The sequence below is a fragment of the Hydra vulgaris genome, chromosome 08, assembly GCF_038396675.1.
Source record: "Hydra vulgaris chromosome 08, alternate assembly HydraT2T_AEP".
NCBI lineage: Eukaryota > Metazoa > Cnidaria > Hydrozoa > Anthoathecata > Hydridae > Hydra > Hydra vulgaris.
Genome location: NC_088927.1, coordinates 50,770,484 through 50,790,000, shown reverse-complemented (window position 1 = coordinate 50,790,000; position 19,517 = coordinate 50,770,484). Strand labels below are relative to the sequence as shown.

The following is a 19,517-nucleotide window of genomic DNA, read 5'->3' as shown; positions in this document are numbered from 1 at the left end:
ATTCTTATTTTATAATTAAGAACCAATCATTTCTATAGTTTACTGAAAAACGAAAGATTATTAAATTTTTTTTTTCTCTTGGTTAAATTACAAGAGTTGCTTATAGGTAGAACTAATTAATATAATTATGTGCTAGTATTCAACAATTACTAAGTCATTAGGTATTGCTTTTAGGTTGAGTTTCTTAAGATTATCTCTTGCACACTAAGTTCTACTAAGTTTCTTTGAATTATATCAGTGTGTTTCTTTTTAAATGGGAGAGAGTTAGGGTGTTTGACTCAACAGTTGTATGTCCTGTCAAATCTTGCGACATAAGAAGGCTTTGACGGCTTAAGAATGTGTTTTATTTGTTTATTTTGATGATGAGATACTTACGAGGATTTCTAAAAAAATATGAAATTTTGTTAATTGTTTTGTTAATTGATTGGTTCATTACAGAATCCTTATATTTTATTTTTGACAATACTTTTAGAATTCCCGCCATAGGTTGAATAATAAAAAATACTATCGCTGCCCTATCCCAAACCCTTGGTTGATGAGGTAGCTACTTCTGCTCATTTTGTTTTTCTTTTTTAAGTGCCCCGCGAAGACCTTACGGTCTTATCATAGAGCACCGCGGAGAATCATTTAATGGGAAGTTTACTCCTTCTTCTCAACCGTTATCGCAAAACTTACCCAGAGGTGGGGTCTGAACCACGGATCTTACGTTTCTGAGGCATGTGCGCTACTACTGCGCCACGGCTGCATAAATCGTCCAGAAAGCCTAATATTATGACCTCTTGTATTTGAAACTATTAAATCAGGTTGGTATTCCGACTTAAATTATCTACATAACCCTTACGTAAAATATTATTAGATCATTACGGTCTTTTTTTTAAGAGTCGTTAATTTAAAGTAGGTTAGTCTTGTTTCATAGTTTTTCCCTTAAAGACACTTTGTTCGTTATGCTTTAATTTGTATTTTTTCCGTTTTTTTTTATCTTGTCTAAATAAACTTACCACACCGATGTTGTGTTGTTTAGATGCGCTCTTTCATGAGAGGTGTATAATAGTTTAGACGCGTTTATATCTACGTTTTTAAATGAATGTTTTATTATTGTTAACACTTTATAAGCTTTACTGAACATATAACTAACATGAATAGACCATTTTAAGTCGTTTGAAACCAGAGTTCCTAAATATTTTTCAATTTTTGTTTCAGGTTTTTAAACACTGGCTAACACCTAATAATACATTGTATATATGTAAACTACTACTTTTGCTACCGATATGCGAGCGTTTACATTTGCTAACGTTAAATTTTATTAGCTATAGTTTTGACTATTTCATTAATTTGCTTTGAATTTTTTCTATATCTAATTATTTTGAGTCTTATCCAAAAATGATCTAATTATGTTAATTAGTTTTAAATAACCAGCATATATTTTACATTTAGTTGAAAACTCATTCGGTAAATCGTTTATCTAAACAGTAAACATAAACGGACCAAAAACAGAGCTTTGTGGCACTCCACCTGCAACTTTGAAAACTGATTTGAAAATTCACTGTTGCAGATAATACGTTGCACTCTTTTACATACAAAATTACAAAACATACAAAACTTTATAAATCTATTTTTTACTCTTTTTTTATTTCTTAAAATGCTTTCTGATACTTTATGATATTACGACTTATAAATTTATTATTATTATCATAAGGAGTTATCTTTTAGAAAATTTTTATAGTTTTAATCTTTGTCACTACATATTTTATTAAGTTTTCATCAAAACTATTCATAATTTTCGTATACTAAATGACTATTTTTTTATATATAAATTCAAACATTATCTAATTAAACTATTTTCTTTTATAGATGATTTTGTAATTGTTTTATTAGTTTGTTTACTTAATTAAAATCATGTTAAAACATGATTTTAATTTAGTAAATTTATATATGATTTTAGATTTACTGAATTAATCAAAAGTCAGCTGTTAGATAAAAATAGAATTTAACAAAAATAGAATTAAGGTAAAAATAATTTTGTCTACTGGTATCATTGCAAAACTAACTTATTGTTTTTTTTTATCGCTATTTTTAACTAATTTATTTTATAATATACAAAAAATTTACAAAATTAGTTATGATGATATTAAATATTTTAATAAGTTTTAATGATTTGTTGTGTATCTTTTTAACTTTTTTTAACGCAGTGTCTTAGAAACGCCGTCAACCTCTCTCTCTCTCTCTCTCTCTCTCTCTCTCTCTCTCTCTCTCTCTCTCTCTCTCTCTCTTTCACTCTGTCTTTCTCTCTCTCCTCAGTATTCAGGTATTTCTTGGTATTTACTGATTTAATAACTGATGTTATCTAGTCTCTATGTCGTCATCTAAAAGCATGCGGGGCTAAACAGTTTGTTTTAAAGATAAATTAGTATTTTATTATAATTTAAGATAATATATCAACTTTAATTGCTACTATTAATTCATTTACTAACAACTGTAATATATGACTGCTTACTGCTAGTCGTATATAACAGTTAAAAAAATGTTTCAGACGTTTAAACTTTCATGGAAAACTTGTCATTAAAAATACTTAAAAATAACGAAGTTAGCAACCTAGTTTGGTTATTTCAGCACAACAGTAATTTAAATTCATACTTAAATGCATACTTACTTGCATACAAGATTTTTTAAAACAATTCATTAAATTTAAAACATCATAAATAAATTCAACTCTGTATCCTTTAAATTCACGGTCAAATACAATGATGTTATTACTCGCTATTGACATATTGCTTAAAATTATATCAATAAAAAAAGCGAAGAAAAGCAATATTTCAACCACCGCTTCTTCAACAAATCCACATATTAAAAATATGCCTCTCAAAATTTCCTAACTTATAAAATGAGTGCTTACTGTTGTTAAAAAACGAAGTAGGAAAAAAAAAAAAAAAAAAAAAAAAATATATATATATATATATATATATATATATATATACATATTCTAAGAAAAAAAACATCTCAAGCTATTGAAGGGTAAAAATTAAAGACCATGCAAAAAATATATATATATATATATATATATATATATATATATATATATATATATATATATATATATATATACATATTCTAAGAAAAAAAACATCTTAAGCTATTGAAGGGTAAAAATTAAAGACCATGCAAAAAAAAAAAAAAAAAAAAAAAAAAATATATATATATATATATATATATATATATATATATATATATATATATATACATATGCTAATTCACCTCCTCAATGCCGAGGAGGCTATTACAGACGAGGAGGGTACTTAATTGTGGTTATAACCCTCTCTAAACTCTATAACTTCGAAACACAAACTTTGACAAACAAGGACGCTGTGCGGATTAACAAGTTGAGCGCGGACGTAATGGGGATCGAGCTCGGAGCCTCTCAATTTACAGAACTGTTGTCAAAAGACAACATTTCTGTAAATTTTCACCAAAAATTTACAAAAGTGTTGTGTTTAAAATGTTCTGATTTGATGAATTTCGAAAAACTGCCTATAAAAATCATAACAAATCATGTTATTTAACCATGATGTTCCTTTAACCTAAACAACGCATTTAATTCAAATTTAATTTCAAATCTGGTAAGCAAACGGAACTTTTAGGAGAATAAAAAAAAATAGTAATAATCTCCGGTCTGAGTTTTCTCGCCACAAATACTTTTATTTTATGTTGCGGCAAAATTTAGAAACTCCTATAGTTTTTTTATTCCTCTTGTCATAGTTCAGGAACCTGGTCATTTAATAAAACTATGTTGTGGTCAGCAAAATATCATACAGACGCTATAATATTTTAAAATCGCCTGTGTGTGTGTGTGTGTGTGTGTGTGTGTGTGTGTGTGTGTGTGTGTGTGTGTGTGTGTAAGCGTGTGCATGTGTGTGTGTGATAAAAAAACTTTAAGTTAAATTTTATCTTTTGAAAACAAAATATAAATATTAGCAGAATTAATAATGAAGTAAAATAAATGATTGCTTTTACTTGCTTCTCACTAAAAACAATCTTCTGTTTGCAATATTGACAGGTAACCAAACGATAAATGCAAAGGTTTTCCATGTGTTCTTTTAGATTCTTAGGCAAAAGTGAAGTAGAACACGGATTATTAAGACAATTTAATGTTCGATAATCGCAAGAACCCAAATGTTCCTTAAAAAAAAAGAACTTATTTAAATTGCTTTAAAATAATTTTACAGTAATTTTACAGTAATTTTTGTCTGTATTTATAAAACCTTGTTTTATAAATACAGACAGCTAGCATTTTTTTTATCTCTGCAAAGTTATCTAAAAGAACAATCCTTTTAAAACATTTAAAATAAAATAAAATAAAATAAAATATGCAATAAAATCTTTTTAGATTACATTAACTTAACTACTAACTAATTAACTACTTATTAGATTACATTATAATCAATTATTAGGTTACATTAACTTTACAAAATAAGCTAAACTGTTATAAATCGAAACATTTATCCCTCTATATTTTATTGCATATGGGTTAAAAAACTTGTCATAATTGTCATCTCTTCATCATCTTTGTTTACGGTTAAAAACCTATTGAATTTCAAAACATATTTTGCCAGACAATTAGATAATTTTTTTTTTTTTTCCAAAACAATGAAATGAACGCTTTAACTCTTTTACCAAAACGCTCTTTAAATAGTAATAACAGTCATACTAAAAAAAAACATTAATGAAGAATGTTTATAGGCTTTTCAACACCGAGATATAGTAAAATTGTTGCATCAAATATTTTTGAATAAAATTTAAATAACATACATTAAGTATTTTTAATTCTCCGGTCCAATCACAACCACTGGAAAAATTACTACATTTAACTTTTAATTGCATAATAACTCTTTTAACAGCTATATCGGTAAAAATCTATGAGAAAACATTTTATCAATTGTTAGTAAAAGACATATTTTTTGAAAAACAAAAAATGGATTTTTCTTTATAATTACAATAAGTTATATAAATTGATTTAAAAAACTAAATTAATAAACTTAAAAATAAAGTTAAGAATAGTTACTTTGCTAAAATCCAAAATGCTATTGTCTAATGGACAAATTAAGACTCCCTTATTTCTAAAAAATGAAAAACTTTTGTATACATATATATATATATATATATATATATATATATATATATATATATATATATATATATATATATATATATATGTATACATATATATATATATATATATATATATATATATATATATATATATATATATATATATATATATATATATATATATATATATATATATGTATACATATATATATATATATATATATATATATATATATATATATATATATATATATATATATATACATACATATATATATATATATATATATATATATATATATATATATATATATATATAATATATATATATATATATATACAGCGGCGGGAGGTGACATTACACTTTGGTGAGGCCAGGAAATATTAACCAAACTATCTCGCGACGACTTGCTGTTAGCGTAATTGATGCTTTGGTGTTTGTTAGGACGCTAGCGTTATTTGATTAGTTGAGAGTTAAGGGCTAGCATACTTTCAAAATAAATTATTTAATAACATTGAATCTTTTAAACCTACGTAAAAACCAATAAAAACTGACTGAAAACTGTCCTAATAGTTCAAAAGTGTCTTAACTTTTTTAAAGTAATAAAACACCGTTCAGCATCAGCTGTAGACACAAACGTGACCAAAACAATCTCTATCAACTTTGGTACTTCAGAAAATGTTTTAACCAGGTTATTTTCATGCATAATTGGGATAGGGCATTAATTGCGCCGATATCACTAAAAACAGCATTTTCAACAAAACGGTTAAATCCGACATCAACTTAACTTCTTAGTATTGGTTAGTTATTTTAATATTTTACATATGTTTCCGAGAAAAATGTTGTATATTAAAATTGAAATTTTTCGAATCCAAAATTGGTTTTTGGATCCCAATGACGAGAAACGTTTAGCCAATAAACTGTCAATTTTGTTCATGTTAATTTATCTTCTTAGTGAACCTAAATTATTGATAAATAAGGTAACTTTAAACGATATTGTAACTATGACTTTGACATGATTTAAAAGCAAACTTTACCAACAGTAGTTTAGTCAAGAAGGGTTTCTTAATTACCAATCCATAAAATAATAAAAAGTGTAACATAACATATACATTGAACTCTCTGATAGGTTCACATAACGTTTTCTGAGAATGGCGATAGGGTCAACAAAAACAAAAAGATTTACAACATTAAAAAACTTTTTTAAAAATTTTTTTCATAATACAACACATATTTTACTTAATTAAATCCATAATTCTTAAATACAACATTTACAATGTCAGTCATAAATAATAGTAAACTTCACAAGATTATTTACATTGTCAAAGATGGTTTAATGATTTCATGTAATTAAAGATAAAAACTTAACATCTGTTTGTAACCATACATAACACTTTAATGTTTATATAGTTTTAGTTATTTGGCTTCAGCTTTCACCAAAAAAAAAAACATTTCAATAAAATATTCTGGTTATTTTATTTCCATGGTAATGTTAAATGTCAAACATGTTAAAATAATCTAAACTTTGCATATTTTTTTAATTAGTGTCTATTTGGAAGTATTAATTAATGAAGCTGTATTAAGAAATGTAACAGTACCACCAGTGGTACAGTTTTCGTGATTAAAAAAAATTTTTTTTATATCTTCTGTTGTTTTAGTTGTTTGTAGTTTTGTTATATCAAACTAATAATAACATTGACTAATTTTAAAATATTTCTTGAAAACCCAGTTGCATTTTTTTGTTGATGAAAAATTCTTTAAAACTTGTAATTGATGTTTATCATCATGGTTGAAATTGGCTCTGGTTCAGCGTTGATCTAATTGGCAACTTAAAAAGTAGAATAACTCAACTGCCACCAAACAATGTAAACAATTTTCAATGGCTGATTCATTATGCTGCAGAATATAATACGTAAGCTATTTGGAAAAAATAAACTTTCCAATCCCTCATTTAGAATAGAACAAGAATTTCAAAAGTACATAAGGTTTGTAGCTCTTATTATATTTGTAGAAATTACGTAAGCTTTCTCATGTTACAATATATAAACTTGCTAAACATTGCCATACACTTGCTTTACATTTGTTCGATTAATACACAAATCAAGATTCTCATCAATATGGCTGAGCCACTATTTTTTCTCTGTAAAAAAAAAAACATGCGTTATAAATTTTTAAAAAAATAAAATAATATATGCCTGAAAATGTAGTTCACTAACAAAAGTTACAAAATGTACAAGATTGTTGATTATAAAAGGAATGCGAAACTTTTTCATGATATTTTAAAATCAATTTTCTAAACTGTTTAATTCCCCTAGAACTTCTAAACTTATAATTGTATTCTTTTTACCACTATTATTTCTGTCATAAATATAGAATAAAATGACTTGTCCTAGAAAATCTAGTTTCTGAAAATTAATAAAAATTAATTTTTTTTTACCTAACTGTATCTCTTTAAGTTTTTATGTCAAACCAACATTTATACCAGTAATTTCTGTTACTTTATTTTAAATATCATGTTTTTGCCATGCTCCTATTCCTATTAATTTATACTCCTAATAAATACATGATAAATTTTATATCTACATATCCAGGTAAAGAAACCAATATTAAGACTGTCAATATTGTAATATTAACACTGTTAATATTCACAGTAAAATTGCAATATTAACAAATGTATGATGTTTACAACATTATTTTTACAAATAAGTGTTTACATTTAATGTTATAAAGTTTTCTAATATTACTGTACCTTATTGAGTCAACAAACTTCTGACTTTTTGCAGCAGTAAATTCTTCACTCTTTAAATCGAGAATTAAAAATGGTGGATGAAATTTTACAGCTTAGTGATGTTTTCAAACTTCTTTTTTTCTCAGGCCAGTTTAATTAGGCTCTGCAGTGCGCTTTTTCGTCCCACCTGAAAGCACAATAACTTTTGCGCGCGCATCAAAAATCATATCACTACAAACAAATTAAATAGCGCCAGTAAAAATCGGCCCAGCCGTTATTAGCAATGAAATAAAACAACGCTGCAATACTTTAAATAAATTGCAAATAAAAGTATTACTTATAAAATAAAATGATTTAAAATTAGAACTAACTTAGAGCTATTTATTTTTATAAAACCTGTCTGCAAATAGTTTAGCTAATAGTTGCATATTTACATATATATAAGTACATATTTACATTAACAAATACTTTATTTTAAATAAATCTAGCTGGGGTCGGGCCCCTATGGCCCCTATTGACGAGCCGCCACTGTATGTATATATGTACATATATATATATATATATATATATATATATATATATATATATATATATATATATATATATATATATATATATATATATATATATATATAAATAAAACTTTTGCAATATATTTAATTTTACAAAAGTATAAAAAATGCAGATAATGCAAAATAAAAATACACTGCTGCACCACCTCTGCACCATTTTGGAAGATTGTTGCTTTAAACGAAAGAAAACGGTATTAAATAAAAAGTCTTTTCAAGGTAAGGATTTCTAATTTATTATTTAAGTTTTGAAAAATACACAAAAAGCCATATTTTTTTTAATGCAATTCACAGTGGGCCAGAATTTACTTCTTACAGGACAAAACTAATAACTCCTCATTTTAAAAAGACTGCACTTTTGCTAATTTGAGGTTGCGGTATCAATGGTGAAATTTATTTTAATTTTGGGTTGCTATGGATACCTAAATTGCTTAGCAACCACATATTTTATTAACCGTGATAAAGATAAAATGGTTTAAAGTAATAACTTTATCTGATTATTCCCATAATTACAACATACATTATTATTACACTGCAAATGTAAAGGTACTAAGAATTTTTGTTAGCTTGGTTATGATACCTGGAATAACTGATAACGGTATTCACAACTATATCACGATTAAGATTAAATTTCTTAAAATATCAAAGTTTTAAAGAAGACTAATACTAATGTGGCATTCTGATTGAAAATTATTTTATGCATTTAAAAAATTAAACACGTAATATATTATTAATTTACAGTGTTTTCATGCAGTTCTAGGCCTCTTTTTATTATTTCAGGAAACCAATACATAATCCATATAAATAAGAACCTTAAAGCTTAAACCTTTTTTTGTTTATAATAGTATAAAAATTGTGGTTTAAATTAATTTTTTATTCAAAAACTCATATATTCTGATAATTGTAAAGCAGCTTTAGCTTCTTTTTCTTTACCATCTTGGTGCAAACTACAATCCGATACAAACAATAGTTAGGAAGATGAAAAAGATGCAAATAATGGTGCCAATCTTCTATTCTTTGTTTTATCACTTGAAGAATCATAATTCACCTGGGGTCTGGACACTACAATTGAATAAGAGCAGAGTTATCTTTATCAATAAAGGTAGCCAAAAAAATATTCTTACCAATTAGAAATTGAACCGATATCGGTTCATTTTTTACCCATTGTTTGTTATTCTCTTCGAAACGAATTTAGAGCTTTTCCATATTTCACCTTTATCAAAGATGGTTTATGAAATTAGACAAGTTGTTATGTGCAGTTATGTTTGTACCATTTACAATTGCACCCAACATATTAGGATCAGCTAACTTCAAGTTTTCTTATTTTATATATTAATAAATATCGATATTTTTCATGTTTTAAGTATATATAAAAAAAATGAATTACACTTACAAAATCTTAAAAATACATATTTTAAGGTGAATCAATATTAAAACAAGTTTATAACACTAATCTAGACTCACTGAAACCCAATTATTACATTGCCATTTAAAACAAAACACATATTATGTTTTCGCCACATAAAATTGAATACATCAGTTAATTTGTAAAAATCATTATTAGAGACCAGGCGGACATCCGTGGATTATAGACTAAGTTTATATTGATAATATACATATTAAACAATGTATTTAAAGTCTCAAATTACTGGACCACCTTGGAACGTAAAAATATTTGATTATATAAGTGATATTTTACCGAAAAAAAGTACTTCAAGTGCGCCGTCATCTGAAATCATTTTATTTGACATAACTAACGTGCAGAATAGTGTTGTAAAAGCTCAATTCAAAGAAAATACTTGATTTTATTAAATTGTGCAATAAAAAGAGAGGTTTTAAAATTAACAAATATTTTATGGTTATTTGTGACGCAAAAAATATTTTCGAAAAAAAAAACAAAAAACCTAAAACTTTTTAATTAAAAAAAGCTTTTTATTTTACAAATTATAAGCATACTGCTTGATAACTATAAAAGAATATTTACATTTTATAAAAGCTGAATGTTTAAGCTATGAATTGGTATACAATAATGTATTTTTTGAGATTTTTTGTTTTTACTTATGTCAACCACCTGGCCCACTGTGCATTGTATAGACGTTTTCATATAGGGACAATATTACATTTAAATTATACAAATATAGATAGAAATTTATACTTTCGTTTTTCTCTATTAAAAAAACAAAAAAATATATATGAAAATCGTTCTTTTTAATGTTAACTTAAAACTGTTTTTTTTTTTTTTTGCTTTGCCAAATTTTTTTGCCGAAAACAACAACCGCTCCAAAGAAATAAAAACAAAAACAGTGCAAAAGTTTTTAAAGCTATTTTTATTTTTTTCTATTTAAATTTATATTAATATCCCATTTTGTTAGTTTTGCTTTCTTTGTTTTTGAAAGTTAGTTTTTTCCGCAACCCCTAAAGAACTTGCCGTGACCAAATTGTCTAAAATATTATATTCATGCGTGGACATACAAGAAAAAAAACCGCACGCGTTACCTGGGAAGACTTGTCTAAAAACATCTTACATTACCCTGATAAAATTGAATTACAAGTTAAGCCCTTTTTTCAATTGTTGTCAGGAAGTTCAGAAACCATTGATTTTAATATAGTAAATGCTTTTTTAATACTTTAGCTATTCCAGCTATATATTCCAGCTATTTATTCCATTAATAGCTTACTTTACCATCAAGAATGAGAGAAGAATCACAGATAATAACAACATCACATTACAGAAAATCATTATTTGAATCCTCTGAAAAATCAAAAAATTTAAAACAACAAAAAATAGAAATTGAATATGGGTAAGGACAGTGTGTAGAAAGGGTTGAAATTTTAAATGTTGAAAACTGGGAATATTATGTTTTGTAATGGATTATGAAGTAAGGCTGCATGAAGAAAAGTGGAGTCAATGTTTAAAATGTACCACTTGAGCTCATTCTGACAGTTATATATTTCAAAAACTGGCGAAGCTATCTGTGGTTTAAGTGACAAGTGACAGTGCGTTTGATTACATGATTGGCTTGTGACAATTTTAATATGTATTATGTTTGTTTGCTTATATTTTATATATTATTATTAGCTGCATTATACTATAAAATGATTAATTTATAGAACTTCTTAAAATTCTCTTTGGTTTATCATTATTTATTTGAATTACTTCAAGAAAAATCTGTATTATTTTGCCTTGCATAGCGAGTGTAGGTGTTGTCAATAAATCATTTACATTGCTTTAATCATCTCTGATGATCAAAGCAATGTAGTTTTAAAACTTTTATTTTGTTAGACTTTTGTAGAATGGTAGAAGATTTAAAAAGTATCAAGTTCTTTTTTCAAAAGTTATTAGACGGCCTGCATACTGCATAATGTATAACAATGATTACTGCAACAAGATAAGAACTACAACTTTTACTGTACTTGCAATAGCTAAATGTTTACAGCATTATAAAAATTTACGTTATTAAACATATTTTTGTAGTTCTATAATAAATTAACTTTCTAAGTTTGTTTTTAGTTATATTTTACAAATAATTTTTTTTAATGAATTGTTTAAACTTGTTTAAATTAAACAAGTAAACTTTAAATGCGCCTATTGCCAAAGAACTGGTTTCAAATCACACAATACCCTTGTCACCATGTACAGCTAAATCACCATTAGATGTTCGCATAAACCTCCTGAAGTACTTACTTTTAACCTTTCATTCAAAACCTCATTGTTCTAACACTTTGTCAAACAAAACGACTCTTCTTTTCAAAAAACTACAAACTGTCTTTACCAAACACAACCTGGCATTTTTGGTATTAAATTGCATTAAGCTAGAGTAGATGGTTTATAAAGAAATAATAGTTAACTCAAAAATAAAAAAAGTTTAAAGTTAACTAGTTGCTATCTTATTTGAAAAATAAGTTTGAAAAATCAACATAAATCGCTTTAAAGACACCATTTTTTGTTGAGTTACAAAAAAATGCGTCATTAAAAATATATGAAGGTAAAGAAAACTAAATTTTTTCAGCGCTTTATTAATATTTCAATATGTGTCTATCTAAACCCAAGCAAATTGCAACCACGTTTTTGTAATCTAAATATATGGCTTTTATGTAAAGCTACCCATTTTTACAGGACCCAAATATGTCTAAAAAATTATCAAAGTTAAAAAATAAGTTATTTACGTTTCATTATGTATAAAAAACACAGATAAAAGTTTTACACCGACATTCGTATTAAAGTTCATTAATTATAACTCACTTTAGTTAATGTTTCATAATAAACTAAATGTAAAAAGTTAAAACTTAAATAAGACACAATTGGGATAACTTGCAACTTTCAAACTTTGCTGCTCACGAATGCAAAACACAACTCGTCTGTTTAAATTTTTCAAATTCATTTTAAATCAATTCCCGCTGGACTACATAAGCTTTCCACTAACCTCTCTCACACACAATCTCAATGCACGAGCCCCATTACATCCAATTTGTTACCCTTCCTTACTATCCAAACTAAATTTTTCAAAATGTCTGTTAACAAATAAGAGGCATACTATTATCTCATTGATAAAAATGTTATTCATGATGGCGGATACTCCCCACTTCGCCAAATCATCTTGATCTTTAATGACACTCAAAGATATTTCAAATTCACGCGCAACATTTAATCCAATACCAAGTTGTGTAAACTCAGTATACGTTTTGATGCTACTCTCCGCTCAAAAACATGTCTGATTTTATATCTTTATTTTGTTGAATAACAAAAATTAAGAGAGTTTTTCCTTTGGAGAGTTCTATTTTGTTTTCGTCATCTTCAATTAATCATTTACGACTAATCTAGTTTATTTTCGGATTCTGCACTTGCATGTTTTGGTATGTTGTATTGGGAAACTTTGTTAAATAATTGGTTGGAGCCTTCTCTACTTCTCCATTCCCGCTTAACTTTCTATTTGACACTATCAAATATTGATGATTTTCTTGAGCTTGTTTTTTAATGCCAAAAACACATTTCTCTCCAACATTCAATTATCGTTTTATAAAAAGTTTGTACGCAGTATAAGCTTCTACAGAAAATGCTGCCAACAAACAACGCTTAACTTCCCTTTTATCTTGCTTACCTTCAGCGTTTAAAGCATCATATACTAAATTTTTCAAATAAGGGTTGAAAAAATTAATTGCAGTTTTACATTCTGCATTATGACAACTACTTTCGGTCGTTGTGTCCAAACGGCGACGTCCGAAGTTCCATCGTACGTTTAAAATATATCAAATAATTTTATAGTTGAATCCATGTCCGGTTAGCTTGTAATTTTTTTTGTTGAAATAAAAACTTCTTTTCATTCCAAATAAATTATCTTTTGTTTCAAACTACCCACAATAATCGGCGTTAAAAAACCGCTTCATACATAATTACAATTAAAATAATTAAGAGCTTATTAAAAAAAGAAACCACATAACTATCAAAGAATACTCTTGAACTTTCTACACCCAAATTACATTTTATAAATTGAATGAAAATAAACCCATTTACATTAAATGAACATTGGGTCAGATATATTGGATCAATTTTGTGTTTATATTGTAAAAAAATCAACTTTTGCAAGATTAATCTGACATTGAATCAATGTAACAAATCAAGCTGCTTTTAAAATTAAAGTTGATATTAGATCAACTTTGGGTTAGCGTCGAAACAAAAAAAAAGGCAGCATTAACAATAGTTTTACATATTTCGGTCAAGTGTATGCATGCAAGCTCGGAAATATGTAGTCTATTAAATGTATTTTTATATGCATGCCACATAACTTGCAATATCAATCTACAAAAGTTAATACCTTTTTCTCATTTCTTCTGCGCATGACAAACAAAGTCGATGACCACATTGTGTTTGAATAGGCTCACGAAGAGCCATTTTACATACAGGACATTCATGTTCATCTAAAAGTTCATCTATAAAATACGCATCGTAGCCACCGAAGTTCTCCTCATTTCGGCTTTCCATTTTTTTTCTTTTGCTAAACATAAAAATGTTGATATTAAACGTTTTTTTTTTAACTTTTTTTAGTAAAAACAAATAAACTTTTAAATTATTTTGTAAACTGAAATATTAAAACTTTGATTTTGTATTCTAATACTTTAATGAATGTTTGCTTTCATTAAAGTGTCATTTTGTCAAAATTTGCTAAACCTGTTATAATTTAATTTAATTTATATATTTGTTGAACACCCACTATATATTACAAGTAAGGTAAATAAAGAGTTTCAAAAAAAAAAAAAAAGGTCTCTAGGATCTAGGAATTTTATTCTCAAGAACCTCCTTGAAAATTGTTCTTTGTTCTTTTGAGTTCCAGTACTCAACTGCACATTTTAAGATTTTAAGATCCGTTTCAGGAATTATATTTTTTAAACCAGTAATTTTTATTTTTTCTTTGTGTTGCATTAGCTTCTCTATATTTAATTTATGACTATTGCACAGAGCCTTGACGCTATCTACAAAAGGTCGTGGACCTGATTCGTTGTTCAACTGCGACTTAAGAATATCAAATTTTATTTTTCAACAGGCGATTAAATAAGTTTATCTTATTTTGTTGCGTAATTATAGATATATCTTCAATACAAAATGGGGGATGTATATAACTTTTACTATGTTTTGAAACGTTTAGTAGTGAATTCAGTGCAATTCTTCCTGCTATATCAAGCTTTTGCAATAACATTTCTTTATGGTCGCAAAGCTCAAGACCATACGTTAGTGTTGGAACAGCTAAAGTTTTATATATCTGGACAATAGAGTTTGGGTGAATAAAACGAATTCCAGCTTGAATTAAAGACTGTATTACTGCCCGGAAATGGGATATTCGGTTATGTTTAAATGATTAAGTGAGGCAATTGGTGAATATTTTGTGTCCCATATAAAGCCTAGATGAGTAAGTTTATTGTCTTGTTTTATTTTTTGGTGGTTGAGTGTTATCGTGCATTTTTTTAATTTGATGTTTTCCGGTGACCAAAAACTCGGTTTTGTCAGCATTTAATTTTATGCAATTTTATTTTGTGTAAATGTTACAGATATTAATTAGCTTTTGTAGGCCAGAGAGGGTGGAACTAAGAAGTATAATGTCATCAGCATATGCTACAACACCCGTGTAGTTTCTATTTATTGATGTTCCTACGACACTTTCATTTTGTAAGGTTTCTAGCAAATTCGGCGTGTAGGGTTGAGCTATTTTTGGTGAAACCGAATTGAAGAGGATGAGCTTCTTTTAGATCTGGACAGATTATTAGGATTATATATTCGATTAGTTTTGTGAAGATTGGAATGATGCTGATACCACGGTAGTTATTTGGATCAGTTAATGATTTTTTATAAGATTTAGCAAGTGGTATTATAAGTGATGTAGACATCGACTTTGGCGTTTGACCATGATTAAGAGAAAATGTGAAGAATTCTTTTAGCCATTCTATTAGGGCTTCACAACGCAAATATTTTAAATGTTCTGCAGAGATTCCAAATGCACCTTTGGTTTTGTTTAATTTTAGGCAAGAGATAGCCGTTCTTATAATTTCATCTGATATTATTACAAAGTCAAATTTTGTTACAAGGTGGAACCTGAAAACTCGTCGCGGTATGCGTTATAGATTTAGTGTTCAACCGTTTTTCGAAACTATCGGCGAATTCTCTTGTGATTGACTCCTTGTCCTTTTTATTATTTATTGTAAATAATTTTGAGTTTGCATCAGTCTGTTTATTTCTAAAAGTATTTCAGAAGTTTTTTGGATTGGTATTTTTTAATATCTCAATTTTTATTGTATTTTTTGTAAAGGTTATAGTTTTGTGCTTTCTTAACAGCGTTTCGGAAATTTTCTCGTGCAATTAGGTATTGGTTAAAAATGTGTGAACTTAAATCTTTTACGAAACCCGTGTCACGCCATTTCTTAAAATGAAACGTAAGAACTTTTTTACTCCTATTTAACTCGGGATTTCGAATATAATGATTGTTTTTTCTAAGATAAGTGTTGGCTAAGAGCCTCAGATGCACTTTTTGTATTCAAATTATAGATTTTGATAAGTTCTTTATCGTAATTGTTATTTGTAAGGCCAAGACTTTTAATATTATGATTTACGAAATCATTATATAATTGTATAAAGCGTTGATTATTCTAAGCATAATTTGGAACGCTAATTTTGTCTGTCACTTTGTGAATATTCTCTTTGAGAGATCTTCCGATGAGTTCAATTACAATTGATATTGGCAAATGATCACTCATATTCTGAGGTGAAAAGGGGGCAACAAAACAGTTGTAATACCTAAGAGAAGTGTTTTTTGAGATAGCTATGTGATCAATATATGATACATTTGGTAGTGTATTATGTTGATATGTTATTTTAGGGCCTGAACCTTTAATTACTTCCACTAATTCAAATTCACTCGATTTTATAAATTCTGATAGAGCCGCGGAGTGATTATTTTTTGTGGGACTTGATCTTTCTAGTAAATCGTATATTTCGAGAGGAAAAGATTGAAAATCACCTAATACAATTACTTCGCCGACACCCTCATAATTATTACCAAGGTCTTTAATTATATCTAATTGATTTGTGTATTTATCTAATGATGTTCGATTATTCCGCGATGAAGTTAGATAAATACCAATTATAACAATGCTAGTATTATTTTTAACAAGATTTATAGCAAGAATATGATCATCTTCATATAAAATAATGACATTTTGAAACATATGTTTCCGAACCAGAAACGCATTTCCGCCAAACGGCCGACCTTGCTAGCGTTTATTTGCCTGGTGGAAGTACGAAGAGTGGGTGTTTTTGCAAATACTTTTGATTATTGAATGTTCAAGTTTTGATATCCAATGTTCGCATATAAAAGTAATATCATGGGAAGTTATCAAGGATTTAGTGTATTTAATGTTTGATTTAAGCCAATGACAATTAAAAGTACATAATTTTATGGGAAATTTATTTTTCTTTAATACGCTGTCGGAAGCCATTTTGATTTATAGAAATTTTCCTGGTTGCCGTTGTTTTCCAGATTTTGGGCTAAGTTAGAACTTAAGCGCTTTTTTCGAAATGGTTTGACTATTACATTGTTATCCCATAGAGAAGGGTTAAATACTTTATTTTTTTCTGTGTTATTTATGGTAACTATATACGATCTGTTATACTCGTTTTCTTTATTTAAACATACCGAAAACGGGGTAATTCCTATTTCTGTCTCCATATAGATTTTAAAAAGCTCTTCATTAATATGGTTGCTTATGCCTCCAACAAAAATTTCAAATTTACGAACAATTCTTTTGCCAGCAATTATTTTGTTTTCCGAAATTTTTGTGCCAAAAACGGCCTCTGACCCCCTATGTTTTTTCATTATAGGCAAATTTTGCGTTTTTTGAATTGACTTACTTTTTCTACCAACTAAAATAAACTTATCATTGTTTGTTTTTGGTGATGCTAGAATATAGTGCGTTTGATTTAATTTATTCTTGTTGTGTTGTTTAACATGGCTAGATCACTTTTTTTGTTGGTTGTTCTAGTTAATTAATAATACTTAAAAGTAGAAAAAACTTATTTGTAAAGTTCAAAATCGTATATAAAAAGATCCAATCAGCTAACGCTCCTAACTCTTTAAACCTAGTCTTTTTCTAACTAAATAAAAGATCAATAGCGTCAAATAATTTATAAATGCATTTATAAATTTATACAAATCTCAATGGGAATCTTCAAAATACTGTAGAAATAGTTAGGATTGTTTTTGCGATGAAAGGTTCTAATACCTAACAGAGAGATTAGGGTACAATTAGGTATGTGTATTAAAATTTTAAGTTTATCAAATACTAGATTATTATTATATATAATTAAAAAACTCTCAAATACAGTGATTTAAGGGGGAAAAAACTATCTAACTAAATGCAAGCAGATCTACTCAAAGTTAATAAGTTTTAAGTAACGAATTTTTGAAACATGGATTTATTGAAAAAGTTATGGTCAAATTTTATTATTTATTTTTCTAAATTGTTATTACTTTGTTAATTTTCACCTTATAGAATATAACTTGGTATCAAAAAATTTAACTTTTTTTAACCAAGCACTTTTTGAGGGGACTACCTTCTTAACAGTAAAAAAGTACATAATTTTTTTTTTAGCCAAAAAGTAAAATTAATTTTATTCCAGACCACAAAAATTAATGAGAACTGTAACTTAGAGTTGCGAGAGTATGTGGTAATGATAGTTTTACATATCAAAGAACTGAAAAAGTTTAATTCTTATAAACTTATCTTTTTTTCAAAAGAATGGAAGTAAAACGCAATTTACAATACATCTAATAAAAGTTTTGTCAAAACTTATTTCGCACAGTTTGTTAAAACATCAGTTTGCAAATAATAGCTCATATTCACTAATGAGGTTTTGCTGAATCATTTCTAAATGTTTATTTATACTTTGCATAATTGAAAAACAAATATATTTGTTATTATAAAAAGGTTTTGGATAAGAAAACATATCAGATAAGTTATTTTTGCGCATTGTTAGTTATATTAAAGTCCAGTTGCGACAGAACACGCATAAAAGTACAACAGTACTAGTCTATCATAGCTGTAGAAGAAAGTTTGTGGATAGTCGTAAAGATCAATAATTATGTGTACCACGAAGGAAACTTATTTGAAGAAGTATTTGATTGGAAATCAAAATGTTTTCTTTGTACCGAAAATGTAGACCACAAGCATTCAGCAAATGCTAAAATTGAATCCATACCATTGATTAACAAAATGATTGAACGTTCTTTGAATAGAGAGGGAGAATGTAGAAATGCTGTAGATTCTCGTTGGATGTCTTGTTATGACTGACTGCGAACTTTGTACCCTTTCGGATGTGCACATTAAGATCAAAAAACGTAGTAATGGTTATTCGTATTACTCAACGAAATCTTTAAAATGAATGTTACTTGAACATTATGGTGATCATACTTTTTTAGGAGAACTCTTCGGTCAATCTAATTTAGTTTGTGTTCAGAGACATGGCTTCTTTTGATATACTAAAAATTCAAAAAAAGAAAGCTTGTACTAAAGACAATATTATTGGTCCCGCTGCAAGTATATTACGAGCAAAATCAGAAAAGTGGATGTAATT

At 27.4% G+C, this 19,517-nt stretch overlaps 1 protein-coding gene across 2 annotated transcripts in view; it reads right to left on the bottom strand.

Moving 5' to 3' along the window:
• The window catches only part of LOC136083936 (TNF receptor-associated factor 6-A-like), an 89,134-nt gene that overhangs the window by 26,999 nt on the left and 42,618 nt on the right, over nt 1-19,517 (bottom strand). For both annotated transcript variants that reach the window (XR_010640220.1, XM_065803893.1), the window contains exons 2-5: nt 14,215-14,394; nt 5,057-5,111; nt 4,804-4,908; nt 4,009-4,173 (exon numbers count right to left, since the gene is read on the bottom strand). Coding sequence is in view for 1 of the 2 variants with exons in the window: in XM_065803893.1 (XP_065659965.1) it covers nt 4,009-4,173; nt 4,804-4,908; nt 5,057-5,111; nt 14,215-14,381 (492 nt within the window). In the remaining variant the exon portion in view is untranslated. The remainder of the gene's footprint in view (nt 1-4,008; nt 4,174-4,803; nt 4,909-5,056; nt 5,112-14,214; nt 14,395-19,517) is intronic.